Consider the following 15,084-nt stretch of genomic DNA (forward strand, 5'->3'; position numbering starts at 1 on the left):
ATCAGCTTATTTAAGAACTGACATCAGCAGTTATGAGTCATTTTGAGAGAAATTGTTTTAAAATGTGAAACTGAAAAGCTTCCAACATGTATCAATTCTCAAATATCATAGGTATGCCCCTGAACTATAGCTTATTTAGCACGTGGTAGTACATAGCTTGATGTGAAACAAGTCTTGCATTTCATGTGCATTTTGTATGAAACATATTATTAGAAAGTGCTTAAAACTATCAATTTCTTTAGTGTTCTTAATATTAATGCGATCATCACTAACGAGATGCATGACCGAGTGGTGGTTTCGCTGTTTTGTGACTTTTTTTGGGCATATTCAGCATCGATAAAGCACCAAATTGCAATTTGTTCTTGGTCTGTTTCTCAGTTAAAACTACAAACAAAAAAGTCACAATTATAATAGGCTGAAGAAAACAAAACCCAAGAGAACATTTGAGCATCTATTGGAAGTCGAATCATCATAAACAACATGTCTTGAATGCAAATCATATGAGATATCAGTTCCACATCTTCAGCAGCAAAATGCCTTTCACAAGAAAAAACTTGATCTTTTTTTATAAATTCCTTGAAACTATGGTCTAAATCCCTTGTCTTTTATATTTCTCCAAGCCACTTGTCCCTCCACTTTGCATGCGCTTCGTCTTTCACCTTTGACAATATTTCCAAATACCGATTCCTTTTTTTCTGCAACTCAATCTGTAGCTAAATACTGCTCCATTCTCTCCTGGGATCCCTCCTTAAAACTCCAGTCATTAAATTTCAAGACAAGTGTAAAGGCAGAAAACTTGAGATATAAGCAAGACTACTCATGAGCCACCATCTTGTTTTGAGTGAGTGTGCAGGATTACGATCATGTGAGCAAGTGAAAACCATAACAAAGACATAGTTCTTTGAACTTTGCGAGCTTTCATTACCAGTCCCCTCTACTAACTTGCATAGGGCGAGTGCAATTAGAAGTCTTTCAAAAATGTATGAATGTTTATTTATTCCAAATTGAAAATCATGTGATTACTTATTAATAATACAAGTATACAAGTGACAGTTTCTGTCATGCTTCATTATTTTACTCGACAAATGAAAGTGTTAAGCTCCTTCAACTTTCTTGGATAAAAATTTCACATGTTAATGAAAGCATAAAAATTCAGTCACTCTCTCCAAGTCCTGCATGAAAAGCAGTCTTTTTCTCACTGTGAAAAGTTTTTCAATGTGAAGAGCAGTCTGTCTTCGCAGTTGAATGGAAGAATTTGGTAACAAATCAAAGGGAAAAAACCCCTGCGGTTTTTGTGATCTTTTCTTGACTTATATTTAGCTGTTTTTTAAGTCGTTGAAAAACTCTGTCCCATGTTCATCTTTGCTGAGAAGAAACTCTTCAACTACAAAAAGTGCTTAAAAACAACTAAAATCTACCAAGAAATTGATTTTTTTGCTACTGGAGGACATTTAATAACTTCTGCAGGTTGCTGCCTGCTTCTTCAGTGGACATTGTGTAGGTTAGATTTGCCTCTTAAAATGTTGTTGCTAAGCTTTTTCTTTTGCAATGGTTTGCACCTTTCATCTTCAAAAGTGAGATGTTGCAGGTTCTTAAGACATCCTGTTGGGTCCTTTGTATTTCACTTTGGAGTACTGAGCAATTTTAACATTTATTTTTTAACTGGAATTTTGTAATGTTGTCATGTTTATGTTTTTGTCCTCACGATTTTTGCTTCTATTTCTTATCCTACACACTTTATGGTAACTAGCTTTGTAATAAGTTTTGCTGAGCTTTGTAATTTGGTGTGTTATTAAATCAATTTAGATCTGATAGGGTTTCAATCTTGTCTAATTTTTGTCTGCCATTTTGTCTCTGAGCTCAATTTTGTCTGATGTGTATTTGTCAATCATTTCCAATTTTATCCTTTTGCACTCAATTTCACTTCTTTTCTGCACTAATTTGGGATTAATTGACATGTTCTTAGCCAATCAGAATACAGAAATCAATGCTTATATAATTTATAAACCAAAGAATTACTCAAAGATATCATGAGTATTGGGATGGACTAGCATCCTATCCTGGGGACTAGAGTAGCAATGCTTTTACGTAAACTGGAAATAAACACTGACATCTGAGGCTATAAGACCCTGGAAAGGATAGGTTTACGTCACTTGACCAAACAAGACAGCCGTTACATTAGCAAAGAAAGCATTAAAGACACACACAATCCATAATTTGTTGGTAATTCATTTTAATATAAGGTAGGTAGAATGGGGGTAGGGACTTATTACAATTCTGAAGTGTTAGACAAGGGGAGATACAGTGGAATCCTGTTAATACAGTCAAGTAGGGCGTATCTAATCGATAGAAATCGATCATCGAAAATGTAATTGATTAATTGATAATACTTGATAGTACTTGATATTTGTCGATTGATTAGTCAATTTAATCGATTGAAATCGATAATCACAATTTTTTTGTCACATCGATGGAAATCGAAAATCAAAAACGTGATCTGATCTTATCATAACACTGCGTAACATTTACCTTCAAGCTTACCTTTGAATCCGCTTTGTTGATAAAGATGATGTTACTTCTTTCTCCAATGGTAGCTACTTTTCTTATTTTTTTTTCACCAGGATCACTGCTGTAAAGCTGTTTAAAGCAATATTTCAGCAGATTTCAGCCCAGCAATCCTATGGTGCTGTGTACTGTGTACTCGGATCGATCTTTGCTCTACTTACGGGTATTGAATAACGATAACTAACAAACAAAACAAAGGAAAACTTGTACTCTAGAATCATCAGAATTGTGGTTAGTATCCAGAGTCACTACTGTAGAAATTGGCAAACTGGCGTCCGTTCTCTGAGAATTTAGAAGGGTAATTTTCGAGCGCTTATGGGGAGGCGCGCATGATGGCTTACGGAGTGCAGAGGGCTTGTTTAGATTTGTAAGCCACTGACCACAAAAAGGATAACCGTATTCAAACAACATCTTTAATACACTAGAAAAGAACGAATCAATTATGGTAAATTTTCGAAAATGTTTAGAGGATCACAATTGCGGAACAGCTTACTAACCGAATTGAAGAGAATGAGAAGAGGACTCGAGATGTCGTAAATACAAGTATGACTCTAATTGTGAAGGCGGAAACGATAGTTTCGTAATGGTTGCGTTGTTCATGTTTTAATCCTTTTCAGTTTCAAAATCTACTAAAAGTTCTATAGTCAATCTTAAATAAAGCCGTGTAGAGGGAATGCTTATCAGTTCAGTTTGGACTACTGTGTATTTGTTTGGTGAGTTGTGACTCATTCTAGCGTAAAACTGAGAACTTTATGAAAGAGAATCTTTGTCCATTTTCTTTTCGATCATTGTCGAACAAATCAATACAATCGATAGCTAATTACAGAAATCGATCAAAATCGATAGTCACAAAGATGTGAGTGATTGATTTCTATCGATTTCCAATATTAATTGATTGATTAGTATCGATTACGATCGATTACGTTCGATTTCTATCGAGTATTGAAAATATCTATTAGATACGCCCTGAGTCAAGTAACAGGCTATGAAAATTTGGCTGTATTAATGGTGTGGCTATTTTAATGAGGTAGGGTCAAATTTCATGACTGATCTTTTTGAAGTGACTTCTTGACAGATACTGCACAATAATTATTTTACTTAATAGGTACATGTAGGCTTTTTGGTTTATTTTTCACCTTTCCTTTCTCTCCTTTTCTTATCTTTTTGCTGGAGTGGTTGACCTTTTATTGGGCTTGCTTCCAGTTCAAGAATCCCGAGAAAGCATCGTTGAGATGGGCTATTCCTACCACAGAGTCAAGTGTAGTTGAAGGAAGTTTTCCTCTGAGTTTTTCACTCAAATTTCTGAGCATTTTCATGCATATTTCGGGGTCAAATGACCTAATCACTCTGATCTGAGTATTATTGGAAAGATCTTTTCCTCCTGCAGAACTTGACTATAATGATGCCAATTTTGGTCAAAGGTGATGATGTCAAAAGTGGAACAAATGCCATTGCTCTTCATGGTGGGTGACGGCCAGCACAGGCATCAGTGGGTTACTAAGCATGCGAAATGCAGATATAATTTTAAAAAGTTGAAATCTCAATCAGTACATACGATATATTTTTTTGGAAGGATGGACATCCCTGGATTCAAACTAGTGGGACAATCTCAGATAGTGCAGAGTGTAATTTATGGCTCTGATACAGTAGTAACACAGGTCCTCACCGCTGCTGTTCTCTCCCTTGGTAGTCAACTAGGTTTTTTCCCCTTCGCAGAATACGACCGGATAAAAACTTGATAAGACATAATCTTAGCAGTGTGTGTGTTTCATGTTTGTGTTTAGACCAAAAATAACTTACAATTACCATTTGTCAAGATGGTTATAAATTCCTTGTGGTATTTTATCTTGAGTTTCTTTTATTTGGTAGCATTACTTTTCACGCCAATGTTTGTAATTTGATACTTTTGTTTTCCTCGCCAATGTATGCAACAAGATACCTTTGTTTCCACGAAAATATAAGAAAGATGTGCATTTTTTTAACTCACTGCTGGAGATAAATGGAATATAAAAGTTACATTCCTGCTGAAACGTTGAAGAGGAATGATTTTGTTTTATTCAAAATGTAAATTTTCATTTCACCGATAAACAAGAACTAATCTAATTATCAAATAGTCACATTGAATCACGGAATAGTGCATTCTAATTCTGTTGCCAGCCGAGTTGGTGTAAACAATAAAACCACATCAAACTAATACACAATGCTATTGAGTAATACTACTAAGGAGTATTTCAACAAGAAGTATTGAAGGTAGAGATCTTTACTTGACCGAAATTATATCCCACATCGGTGAGCGAGTCACCTCATCGACTGATGAAATTAATTGGAGGTTTAAGTAAGTGCCATGGAGTCTACGGGCAATAATAACAAGGTTTCTTTTGTCAGAAATTTACTAGTTTTGCATGTAACTAATGTGGGAAAGTTTTTTGCTGAATATGAACTTTGGGCTCTCTTTCATAGAAGAGGAAACAAACAAGCTGCTAAGGAGAAGCAGTGTGTTCCCATTCTCTATTTCAACCCTGGCAAACACACAATAGTTATAAAACAGCAGGCGACATTTCTTGAATCAAGTTAGGGAAGATTCCAGAAGATGCGCAGTCACAGTAGCGTTCTTTGCACTAAAGAAAGAGAACTGACGCTACCTGAAATATAACTGCTATCCGCAGCCAAAATGAGAGTGTGATATCACTCATTACAAAAAATAAAAAAAAAAAGCATGCTTCTGAACTCAAGAACGGAGTTTATCACACTAGCAATGCTGGAACGCATGCGTCTTACATGTTATGCTCTACCACAAGGGAAAGCACTCAACGTTTGTGGGTAGTCCCGTATAAAGTGTATCTTTCACCTAACATATAGTCGACTTTGACGCTAACTAATCTGCACATGCGTTTGGAGCAAATTGCTTTTGTTCTTAAGAGAATGACACCACAAGGATAACATGAGATTTGCAAAACCACATATATATTTTTGTCATGTTATCAAGGAAAGCAATGTAAGAAGGACATGTTTTGCGTAATGCACTTGGATACCTACCCCACCCAAGCCCCCCTTCCGGCATAGCTAATTGATTAATTGAAATCAATTGATTAAACAAACATTAAAGTTAGTACACCTTATGGCATTAGTGTCTTAGCGAACAGCAGCCCCCTAAACCATCCCAATAGTGCACTCTGCACTAAAAATGAAACAGCTTTCTACAGCTTTTGTGGCACCTGCATAAGATGGCTTTTCCACAAAATATCCCCTAACAATTATTATAGCATCTGAGAAGACGAATCTTGTAATGAAAAACCTTATTTTTCTAAAATTATAACAGTAGATGGAAAGACCACAAGTAATATACCAGTTGAAAGGTATTGTTTGGGGTATGTCCTAAATCACCACAACAGACATACAAGATGTCACAAATTGAATTGAGGAGTCTACAAAGTAAAAAATGAAAATGTTCAAAAATACCGTATTCCTTGTATATACTGGGTATACCCCTAAACAATAGCTTAATTTGCAGCTCTGGGTGTGCAGATTTTTATCAGATATTCACTTGACCATAAAATTGTAAAGTGTAGAAGTTTCAAAAACTTGAGGGGTGGTTAATCAAGTCTGATTCAGGAGGGGGTATGATTTTATGCTCTCAATGTGAAGATCTCTCAAAGATCCTTTTGGCCTCCAAATTTGAAATGAATCGGCCAAATATTAAGCTTATTATGACATTTTGTGCCATATGGCACTATCGGGACTTAAAGGGTTAAAAATCATTTTCCCTGCACTAAATTCTTGTTGTTTGTGTTTTTTCAGCCAATGCAATCAGATACGGACTCAGAGAATACAGTTGTAACAGATGATGAAGAAAGTGTGACAAATACTCCACAAGAGGAGAAATTCAACAAGGTTTGAGCTGTGTGAGGGATGAAAATATTACAACTAAGAACTTATAGTAACATATTGTTTATTTGCATTGGATTTGTCTTTGAGGTGCTGCTTTAACAACAAGTTAACAACTTTTTGGCTTCCATTGCATACACATTGCATCTGAATATACTGGCTAGCTAAATGTTGTAGAATGTAAAATTAGAGGAGTACCTAAAGTTTTAACCTTTTTGTAGTCTTATGCATTTTATGCATACAGACCACTAAGTCAGAGGCCGATCTTGAGTGTGTGTCAGTCACTTTGAGGATGACATGACACGTGACAGACCTCCGGGGCTATAAATATTCCGGCAGGTAGACTGGGTACTAGTAATTGCAAGTCATTGTTTTTGAGTTGTTTTGTCAGCCATTGCTTCTGGCGTGTCGTTAGAGTATCGTTGTCATACTGTGTAATTGCAGCCATTTTACCTGTTTTGTAAACATTTTGAGGAGCTTTCTGTCACAAATTACTTGTAATTGTTCAAGGTAAGTAATTTCTGTCGAGAAAAAGGTTGTTATTCATCGTGGTAGATGCAATAATAAAGTGTATTATTGTTTGTCTCACGATGTAGTCACTTGAGATGTAGGTCGCGACGTTTCAACTGGTTACTGCTAGTCTTCTTCAGGCGATAAGGTCGACTGATTGCACGGTATCATTTATATCACAAAGGTTGGCTGTGATTGGTGCATTTCGATCCTCCTATTGTTCCATTGTTTGGGCGAGTAGCTGTTCCCTCAGTGGTCCACTGTTGTACCGTTCTCCTGTTGTTGTGTTTCTTGATCGTGGGTATCCATGCTTCAGGAATTTCAATTCCACTGTCCCTGTTGATGTTGTTAGGGTGAAGTCTTATGTGAATAGCTTCCTTGACCCTACGTGTGTACCAGTGAGGATCTCGATCAATAAACTTGACCTCATTCCAGATAGGATAGTGGCCGGTCTCGTGGGTGTGTTCGGAAACGGCAGAGGTCTGGGTACGGGCGAGTCGTATATCCCTGTCGTGTTCTTTGATCCTCTCCTGCATAGATCTCCCTGTTTCCCCGATGTAGACTTTGCCGCACTCACAGGGAATCCTGTAGACAACACCATCTTGTTTAGCCGGGTTGACGGTGTCCTTTGGTTGCACTAAGTGTGACTGAAGTGTCGTGTCGGACTTAAAGACGGTGAGAATGCCTTGTTGTTCTAGGCAGCGGCGGAGAGACTCCGAAACTCCTTGGACATAAGGTAAAATGGTGGTGGATTTAAATTCCGCAACAGGCTCTCTTCTTGGGGTTGTTCGTGCCTTTGTGATCTTCTGTACAAAAGAGGAATAGTCTGGTGAAAGGTGAGTTTTTGTTCTGTATGAATAGCACTGCAGTAAATAGGACTGTAGAGTTTTTTTCTTAGTTAAGTGCTACTTAATGAGAAAAGTAGATTTATTTACACAATTATTAGTATCTAGGGCTGTGACCGGTGCAAAACTGGCTGATATCCGCCATATAACTGCAGAATTACTTCAGTCTACACTTTCCCTTACTTTAATGGAAATAGCTACAGCCTAAACCCTAACGACTCTACGCTTTTCTCACCAGTCTTCCACTATGTGTTGGAAAGATACATTATCTCCTACTTCATAGCTTTTACTGTAGTTGTGTATTGTTACTATGGTTACCTGCATATTTTTTTAAGAGAACATCCATCTGAAAACCATGCTGTAGGTGCAGAATTTGTGAGATTTATTCGTACTTTTAGCTTCGTGTTTGGTGTTAAGTTTCGCGTAATTAGTTTCTTTTGTTTTGTGGCCATTTGTATATGTTATGTTCATTTGCATACTCTATAACTTTGGTTCGCGTGTAATTTATTTTAGTTAGTAGCGTCTTTGGATTTGTTACAGCTTTTCGGTTTGTCTTTGGTCCATTACTTTCGTCTTGTAAGTTTCTTTGTTTATTTTGCTTTGCCGCTTTTCTGCATTCTTCATGTTCGGTTATTGTTGGTTATTTTATGTTCATTCCCGTGTTTGTAATTTTGTTATTTTCAGTTACTGTTTCAGTCTATATTGGATGGAATAAATTTCTATGGGAAGATCTGAAACAAATATAAATTTCTATAGGAAGATCTGAAACGAGTAAAAAGCGTGTACGACAATACACGCAGTATTGAAATATGAGTCTACAGTGACCATCTCAGATTTTGTTCAAATTCGGTTGGTGTCAGATTTCTTCTGCAATCCCATATATATAGTTTAGTGACTAGTATCAAATATTGCAGTAAAGGGTAATTTGCGTAAATAATGCCAATCATGACATCTTGCAGAGTAGGGTGGACGAATTCTCTTGTCAGTAGGTAGAAGAAGTATTCAAAATCTTTCCCAAAAGGTTACACAAGGCTGCAATGAAAAAGGAGATGGGGAGGGATTTCTGGTTCTGATTTACAGATTGAACATTTATCCTCTGAGATGTAACCTATCTTAAATAACTTTGTATTAGTAAAATTAATAGTGTTGAATTAAGGACTTTATATTGAAATGCTTCTATGTATGGTTCAAAGGACACTTTATGCGGTAGCCAGAAAACCTTTTTCAAGTGATCTTCTGGCAAATTAAAAGTTTGTCTCAGATGTTGAGAATTATTTGGAAGCTGGGCTTTTGAGGTTTTTATTAATGTGTAGTAGTCCTTAGATTTCTTTTTTAACACATCAAAGTCTTTGTTATCTATCGTTTCCAATAAAGAATTTCGGAGGGAGTGCTTTCCTTGGTTTTTAGGTGTAATGGTACGGAGTGACGAAGTCCTGCCCAAGTTAAAAAGTTAGTTTTGCTTATTTTGCTTGAAATAATCTTAAAAGAATTTGCGGTATCTGTGTCAAATAAAAGATTGTTTACATAAATTATGCGGTTTTCAAAAGGAGTTCCATAGAAGCTGGGCTTATTGTTTATTTGTATCTCTTTGTTGTTCCACACTATATGTTGCCATTCTTTTTTAGTATCGTAACCGTCGCGGAATTCTGACCACCACTGAAGTTACTCAATAAAAAAGAGAAGGAGCATGATGGTCTTTAACATCGTAATTACAATAAAATAAAAAGAGACCCCCGTAAGGCTTCAGTGAAACTCGTAGGTAGCTTTTCCAAGCACCCTCATTCTCTCCAAAGATTCTTTTCAGCCAGGCCAGCCTTAATGATTTAACCATGCTTTCAAGATCGAGCATTTTTAGTCCACCGTTCTCATATTTGTTTATCATGAACAGTCTTGTTACTTTATCCGTTCCTTTCCATAGAAATTTAAATAATATTCGGTTCAACTCTTGGATGATTTCCTTTGGAACAGGCGGAAGTGACAAAAATAATATAAACAAATTTAGGGACAATTAAAGACTTTATAACTGTCACTTTCGCGTAAACAGAAAGACCTCTTGAAGACCAGACATTTACAAGTTTTTTGACGCTGTCCAACCTCTCGACAAAATTCTTTTTGTGCAGTAATTTAGTGTCAAAGGAATAATAGACCCCAAGGGCTTTGATTGGTGGGCTGCTCCATTTAATACCAAAGGGTTTTGACTTATTTCTTAAGGGCAAATTCCCACAAAAATCAAACAAAATCAAATTTCTTCGGCAAGGCCAGAAAACTCAAATTCACTCTTCTTTTGCGTATAGCTAGCCGCTAACAAGAGTGCAAACAGGCTGTAGTTTTTTCCTTGAAATAGTTTTGTCTTTCCGAGAAAAGTGACATTTACGATTCAACTTTCAGACTCAATTTCATGCAATTTAGCTAGTCCCAACTGGGCTGAAAATCGAACATTTTCATTTGATTCGCATTTCGCAACTATTGAGTGCAGAAAAGTTGTAATACAACCAGCTTATTGCAGAATTATTCCTTGTCTAAAAAGGACAATTTCAAGAATAATCATTAGATTAATCTAATTATTTAGCGGTAAACAAAACCAGAGTGTTCTCCAATATTGAGTTAGTCAGTTGGTGAAAAGAATTGTCATTTTGACCATGTGCCATGTCTCGGAATTCCAAAAGATTTTAGATTCTAACTATACTAGGATAGGTCTTTCAATATATGTAAAGTTCAGTTTGGGCAAATGATTAGGCGCTCAAAAAATTATTCAAAATTGTTCACAAAAGACATAGAATCACGCCAGCAGCTTCCGAGTGCGTGACCAAAAGTATTATCATCATATTGGCATATTACGTCAGTTCGAAACGTCAGCATTACCAAGCAGTATAAATGACATACTCATAATTATAGCACGTTCACCTACCTCGGTTTGTAGTATCCTGAATCTTGCAAACTGATTCTTTCCCTGCATATCATTTTCAGCGGCATTCTTGTCAGTACTCGTATGATATCCGACTTTGAAGAAAAACATTTACTGCCAAGTCTCATGTATGTATCATCTATCTGTGTTATTTGTGTCATTTGATTAAGCCAGTTGTAACTGCTAAAGCGTCATTCCATGTGCGACTTTCGGATTTCCATTTTGAAGACGTTTGAAAATCTCCATTTTGACTGAAGATGTGTTATCCGAGACCCGTGCATTACAACATATTTTACATGGGGGGTGAGGGTCAGGATTTCAGAGCTTTTAACAGGGTTACTTTTCTTTGTTTGAATTTTAAGCCACAAAGACCTGGTTTGTGTGTAGCATTTTATTGCTTTATCTAAGAAAGGAGGCCCTGACCTGGAACTAACATCGAGATATTGAAAAAATTCTAGCACTTTTTTTTCCGAATTAATTCCCACTCTACCCTTACCCTGTGTGCAAAGACTTCTGCTGGACAATATGCAAATAAGAGACGTGGAGCCATTGAAGATGGCGGCTTATTTGTTACTGCTAATTACTGGGGATTTCTGCCTGATAGCAGGTTGAATGATTTTACCGAACAACAAAACAGAAAATGTAGGAACATTTGCATAGGAGCTTGGTAATATTGAGCGATTTGGGGAATTCAAAATAACCAGACGAATGAGTACAGGTTATGCAAACTTAATGGAACACCATTGAAATGGCAGGATAGGAATGTTGTTTGACAGTCAAGGCATGATTACCCAGCTAAGGTAAACATATATATGTTGGTGTATGCTTAAGTCAAGCTGATATTCCTGTGATATTTCGAATTCAAGTGATTTAATGACAAAAACAATGGTAGTACTTTTGGTCATGCATTCCACTGCTGGCGTGATTTTAATTTTTTTTGTGTATGATTTGAATAATGTTTTGATGAGCGCCCAATCATTTGCCGAAACTAAACTTTACATATATTGAAAGACCTATCCTAGTATAGTTAGAATCTAGAATCTTTTGGAATTCCGAGACATGGCACATGGTCAAAATGACAATTGTTTTCACTGACTTACGAACTCATTGTTGGAGAACACTTTGGTTTTGTTTACCGCTAAATAGTTAGATAAATCCAATATTCTTGAGACTGGGCTTTTTTGGACAAGGAATAGTTCTGCATTAAGTTGGTTGTATTACAACTTTTCCGAGCTCAATAGTTGCGAAATGCGAATCGAATGAAAATGCTCCATTTTCAGCCTAGTTGGAACTTGTTAGATTGATGTCTGGACATGAAACTGATAATGTCCTTTTGTTGGAAATACCAAGACATTTGAAGAAAAAAACTACATAGCGTTTTCACTTTTACTAAGGTCTACTTATATGCAACAGTAGGGCAAATTCTATTTTTCAAGCCTTACCGAACTATTTTGCTCTTAAGGAACCAACCCACATTTGTTCAGTTTTAGATGTATTTAGGTTAAGACCTGACAGTTTCCTGAAAACAACTAGGAGGTTGAAAAGGGCACACGCCGAATCTCTGTTTGATAAAACTGCTGTGTCGTATCATCAGCATATTGAAGAAGCTTTGTTTCCTCTTTACCAATCAAGATACCTTTTATTGCTGTATTCTGTCGGATTGCTATAGCAAGAGTTTCAACTACGACCACAAATAAATAAGGAGACAAGGGATCACCCTGTCTTACTCCTTGTTCCAATGCAAAATAACCTGTTGTGAGACTATTATTAATAACACAACTTTGTATATTCTTGTACAGTGTCTTAACCCATCTGATGAAGTCGGGACTAAAACGAAATGCCTCCAGGGAGGTAACAAGATAATTCCACTCTACACTGTCGAATACTTTATGAAAGTCAATAGAAATCATTAGACCTGGGATGTTTTCTTTAAGAGTAAAATCCATTAAATCAAAGATCGATCGTACAGTTTCTCCTATATAGTGATCCTTAACAAAGCCACTTTGGTTATGATGGGTAATATCTGGTAGAACATTTTTTATCCTAGTTGCTAAAACCTTAGATTAAATTTTCGCGTCGACATTAACAAGAGAATTTTCCAAAAAGGAACGATCTTTTCCTTTCTTTTCAATAAGAGTAATTACTACTTGTTTCTGGGAACTTGACATTTCATCTTTTTCAACACACTCATTCGCACACCTAATGAAAGGGTCGCTAATGTGCAACCAAAATGTTTTGTAAAATTCAATTGGAATTCCATCATTTCCTGGGGCTTTGTTGAGTTGAAAGGTTTCCAGAGCCTTGGCACATTCGTTTGAAGTTATTTTGCCCTCGCATGATAGCATTTGTTGTTCTGTAAAGCTAGGGATATTTAAATTATTCCAGAAAAATTATGTTGCTCGGTTGTTGTCTGCATTCTTAACCTGGCTTCTACATGTATATAATTCTTGATAAAAACCTTTTTGTTCAGAAAGAATATTAAAGGGATCCACGATAATCGAGCCACTAGTTTTCAGTTTCCGCACGTCTTTTAACATGGTTTCTTTCCTCTTCTCGCCGTGTTCCCACCAGTGCGCTTGCGCATGAACAATGATACCTTGAAGGTTTTCTTCATAAAGAAGTTCTAATTTTTCTTTCGCCGAATTAAGAACATTTGCATTTTTGGCATTAGGGTCGGAATCAAATAATTGCTTAGCTATCTTTTGAAGATTCATTTCTTTCGAACACTTTTCGTTTCGAATGCTGGATTGCATGAGCTCTGATATTATACTTAGTCCAATCCCAGATGCTTCTGTTGTCTGTCAATTCATTTTGACCTTCTGTCAGCCAGATAGGTGTTTTAGCTGTGACATCTCTAATATAGTCTTCATCATCCAAAAGCGAACAATTCATTTTCCAATGGTCCGGACCTTTGATATGTTTTTCACTGATACTGAACTCTATAGAAATGGTTGCATAATCAGCTTTAATGGCTGGAATGATATCTGTTGTTGGAACCAAATCCTGTAAATTATTCAAAATAAGCCAGTAGTCTAAGTGGCAAAGAATCATCAGCGAGTTTTGGCTCCAGGTATAGCTTTTTGTAGAAGGATTTTCCACTCTCCAAATATCAACAAGGTTGAAGTCATCACATAAAAAATCAATGGTTGCTACTACTGATTTTCTTGGTAAAAGTATACCTCCTTTCTTATCAAGCACCGGATTAAGAGGACAATTAAAATCTCCTCTAAGAATTATACTTTCTTCATCATCCAAATTTTCTTTTTGTAGGGTAGTTCCTAAATCTTTTAAAAACTTGACAATATTGGTATCCTTATTTGGTGCATAAATATTGATCAATAAATACATTTTATCTTTAATCTCCACCTTCAGGATCACATAGCGTCCTACTGGGTCTAATATTTTTGAAGGAATAATACAGTCAACTCCTTTATTAAAAAGAATGGCAACACCGCGTGAATTAGTGCTTCCATGCAACATTATAATCTCACCTCCCCATTCATTTTTCCATTGTCTTTCAGTCTCGAGTTTTGAATGCGTTTCCAGCAAAAATATGAAATCTGCCTTTTGTTTTCTACACCAAGTGTAGATTGTCCTCCTTTTTCGAAAGTTATTTATGCCCCTCACATTCAAAGAAACCAATTTACATTTATCCAAAATCGCCTAAATCTATTAGACCTCCAATAGATGGGATTGCAGAAGTTTATCAGAAAGGCAAACAAAACATAAACACTGCATCGTTACAAATATGGACGCTATGCATGGATGAAAAATATTTGTTCCAAAAAGTGTGATTCTTTGGGTTGTGTGCCTTTGATCGAACCCAAGGGATATGTAAACAATACTGTACATACTACTTTGAAAATATAACATGAAAAACAAGTAATGGCATAATTAGACAACAAAGAGCCAAAAAATCTTTAAACAACGTAAAGAACGAAAAACAGATTTTAAAGTACAATGAAAACACTACACAAAACAATGGGAGATGAATAATTGAAACCCTTACCTTATGCTCCAAAATGAAATATAATTGAGCCTTTTCCAAAACAATACCATCCATAACTTTCAACGTATCTCTCAGCCTTCCGCTCCTTCACTGCTTAAAACATTTAGAATACAAAGTAAAGTGCTAAAGGACTGCTAATTAGTGAACTCTTCTTCTAAAAAGATTCTATGTAAATACAACAGGAGGAAAAAATAATAAGAGGCACAGCGCAAACCAATTACTTATTACAGGTTAACATATCTGCCGTTAATATAGAGCTTGTCAGGCTCAGTTTTACTAAAGAAAATGCGTTTTCCATCCGTCCTTGCTTGCTTTAGTTTCTCCATTTGCTGTTTTCTTAATTCGTGTAATTCTTTAGGGCTGTC

At 36.3% G+C, this 15,084-nt stretch overlaps 1 protein-coding gene across 6 annotated transcripts in view; it reads left to right on the top strand.

Annotated features, from left to right (window-relative positions):
- LOC110048328 (C2 domain-containing protein 3-like) overlaps positions 1–15,084 on the top strand; it is a 280,755-nt gene that overhangs the window by 90,159 nt on the left and 175,512 nt on the right. For 4 of the 6 annotated variants that reach the window (XM_089272540.1, XM_089272539.1, XM_089272541.1 and 1 more), the window contains one exon: positions 6,364–6,456. In XM_089272540.1, coding sequence (XP_089128666.1) covers positions 6,364–6,456 — 93 coding nt within the window. Of the gene's footprint in view, positions 1–2,553; positions 2,729–6,363; positions 6,457–15,084 lie in introns of those variants that run through there. The other 2 variants (XM_089272544.1, XM_089272543.1) reach the window with 2 other exon arrangements.

Source organism: Orbicella faveolata, unplaced genomic scaffold, assembly GCF_042242905.1.
Source record: "Orbicella faveolata isolate gen_17 unplaced genomic scaffold, um_ofav_v1 contig_35, whole genome shotgun sequence".
In the NCBI taxonomy this organism is placed as follows: domain Eukaryota; kingdom Metazoa; phylum Cnidaria; class Anthozoa; order Scleractinia; family Merulinidae; genus Orbicella; species Orbicella faveolata.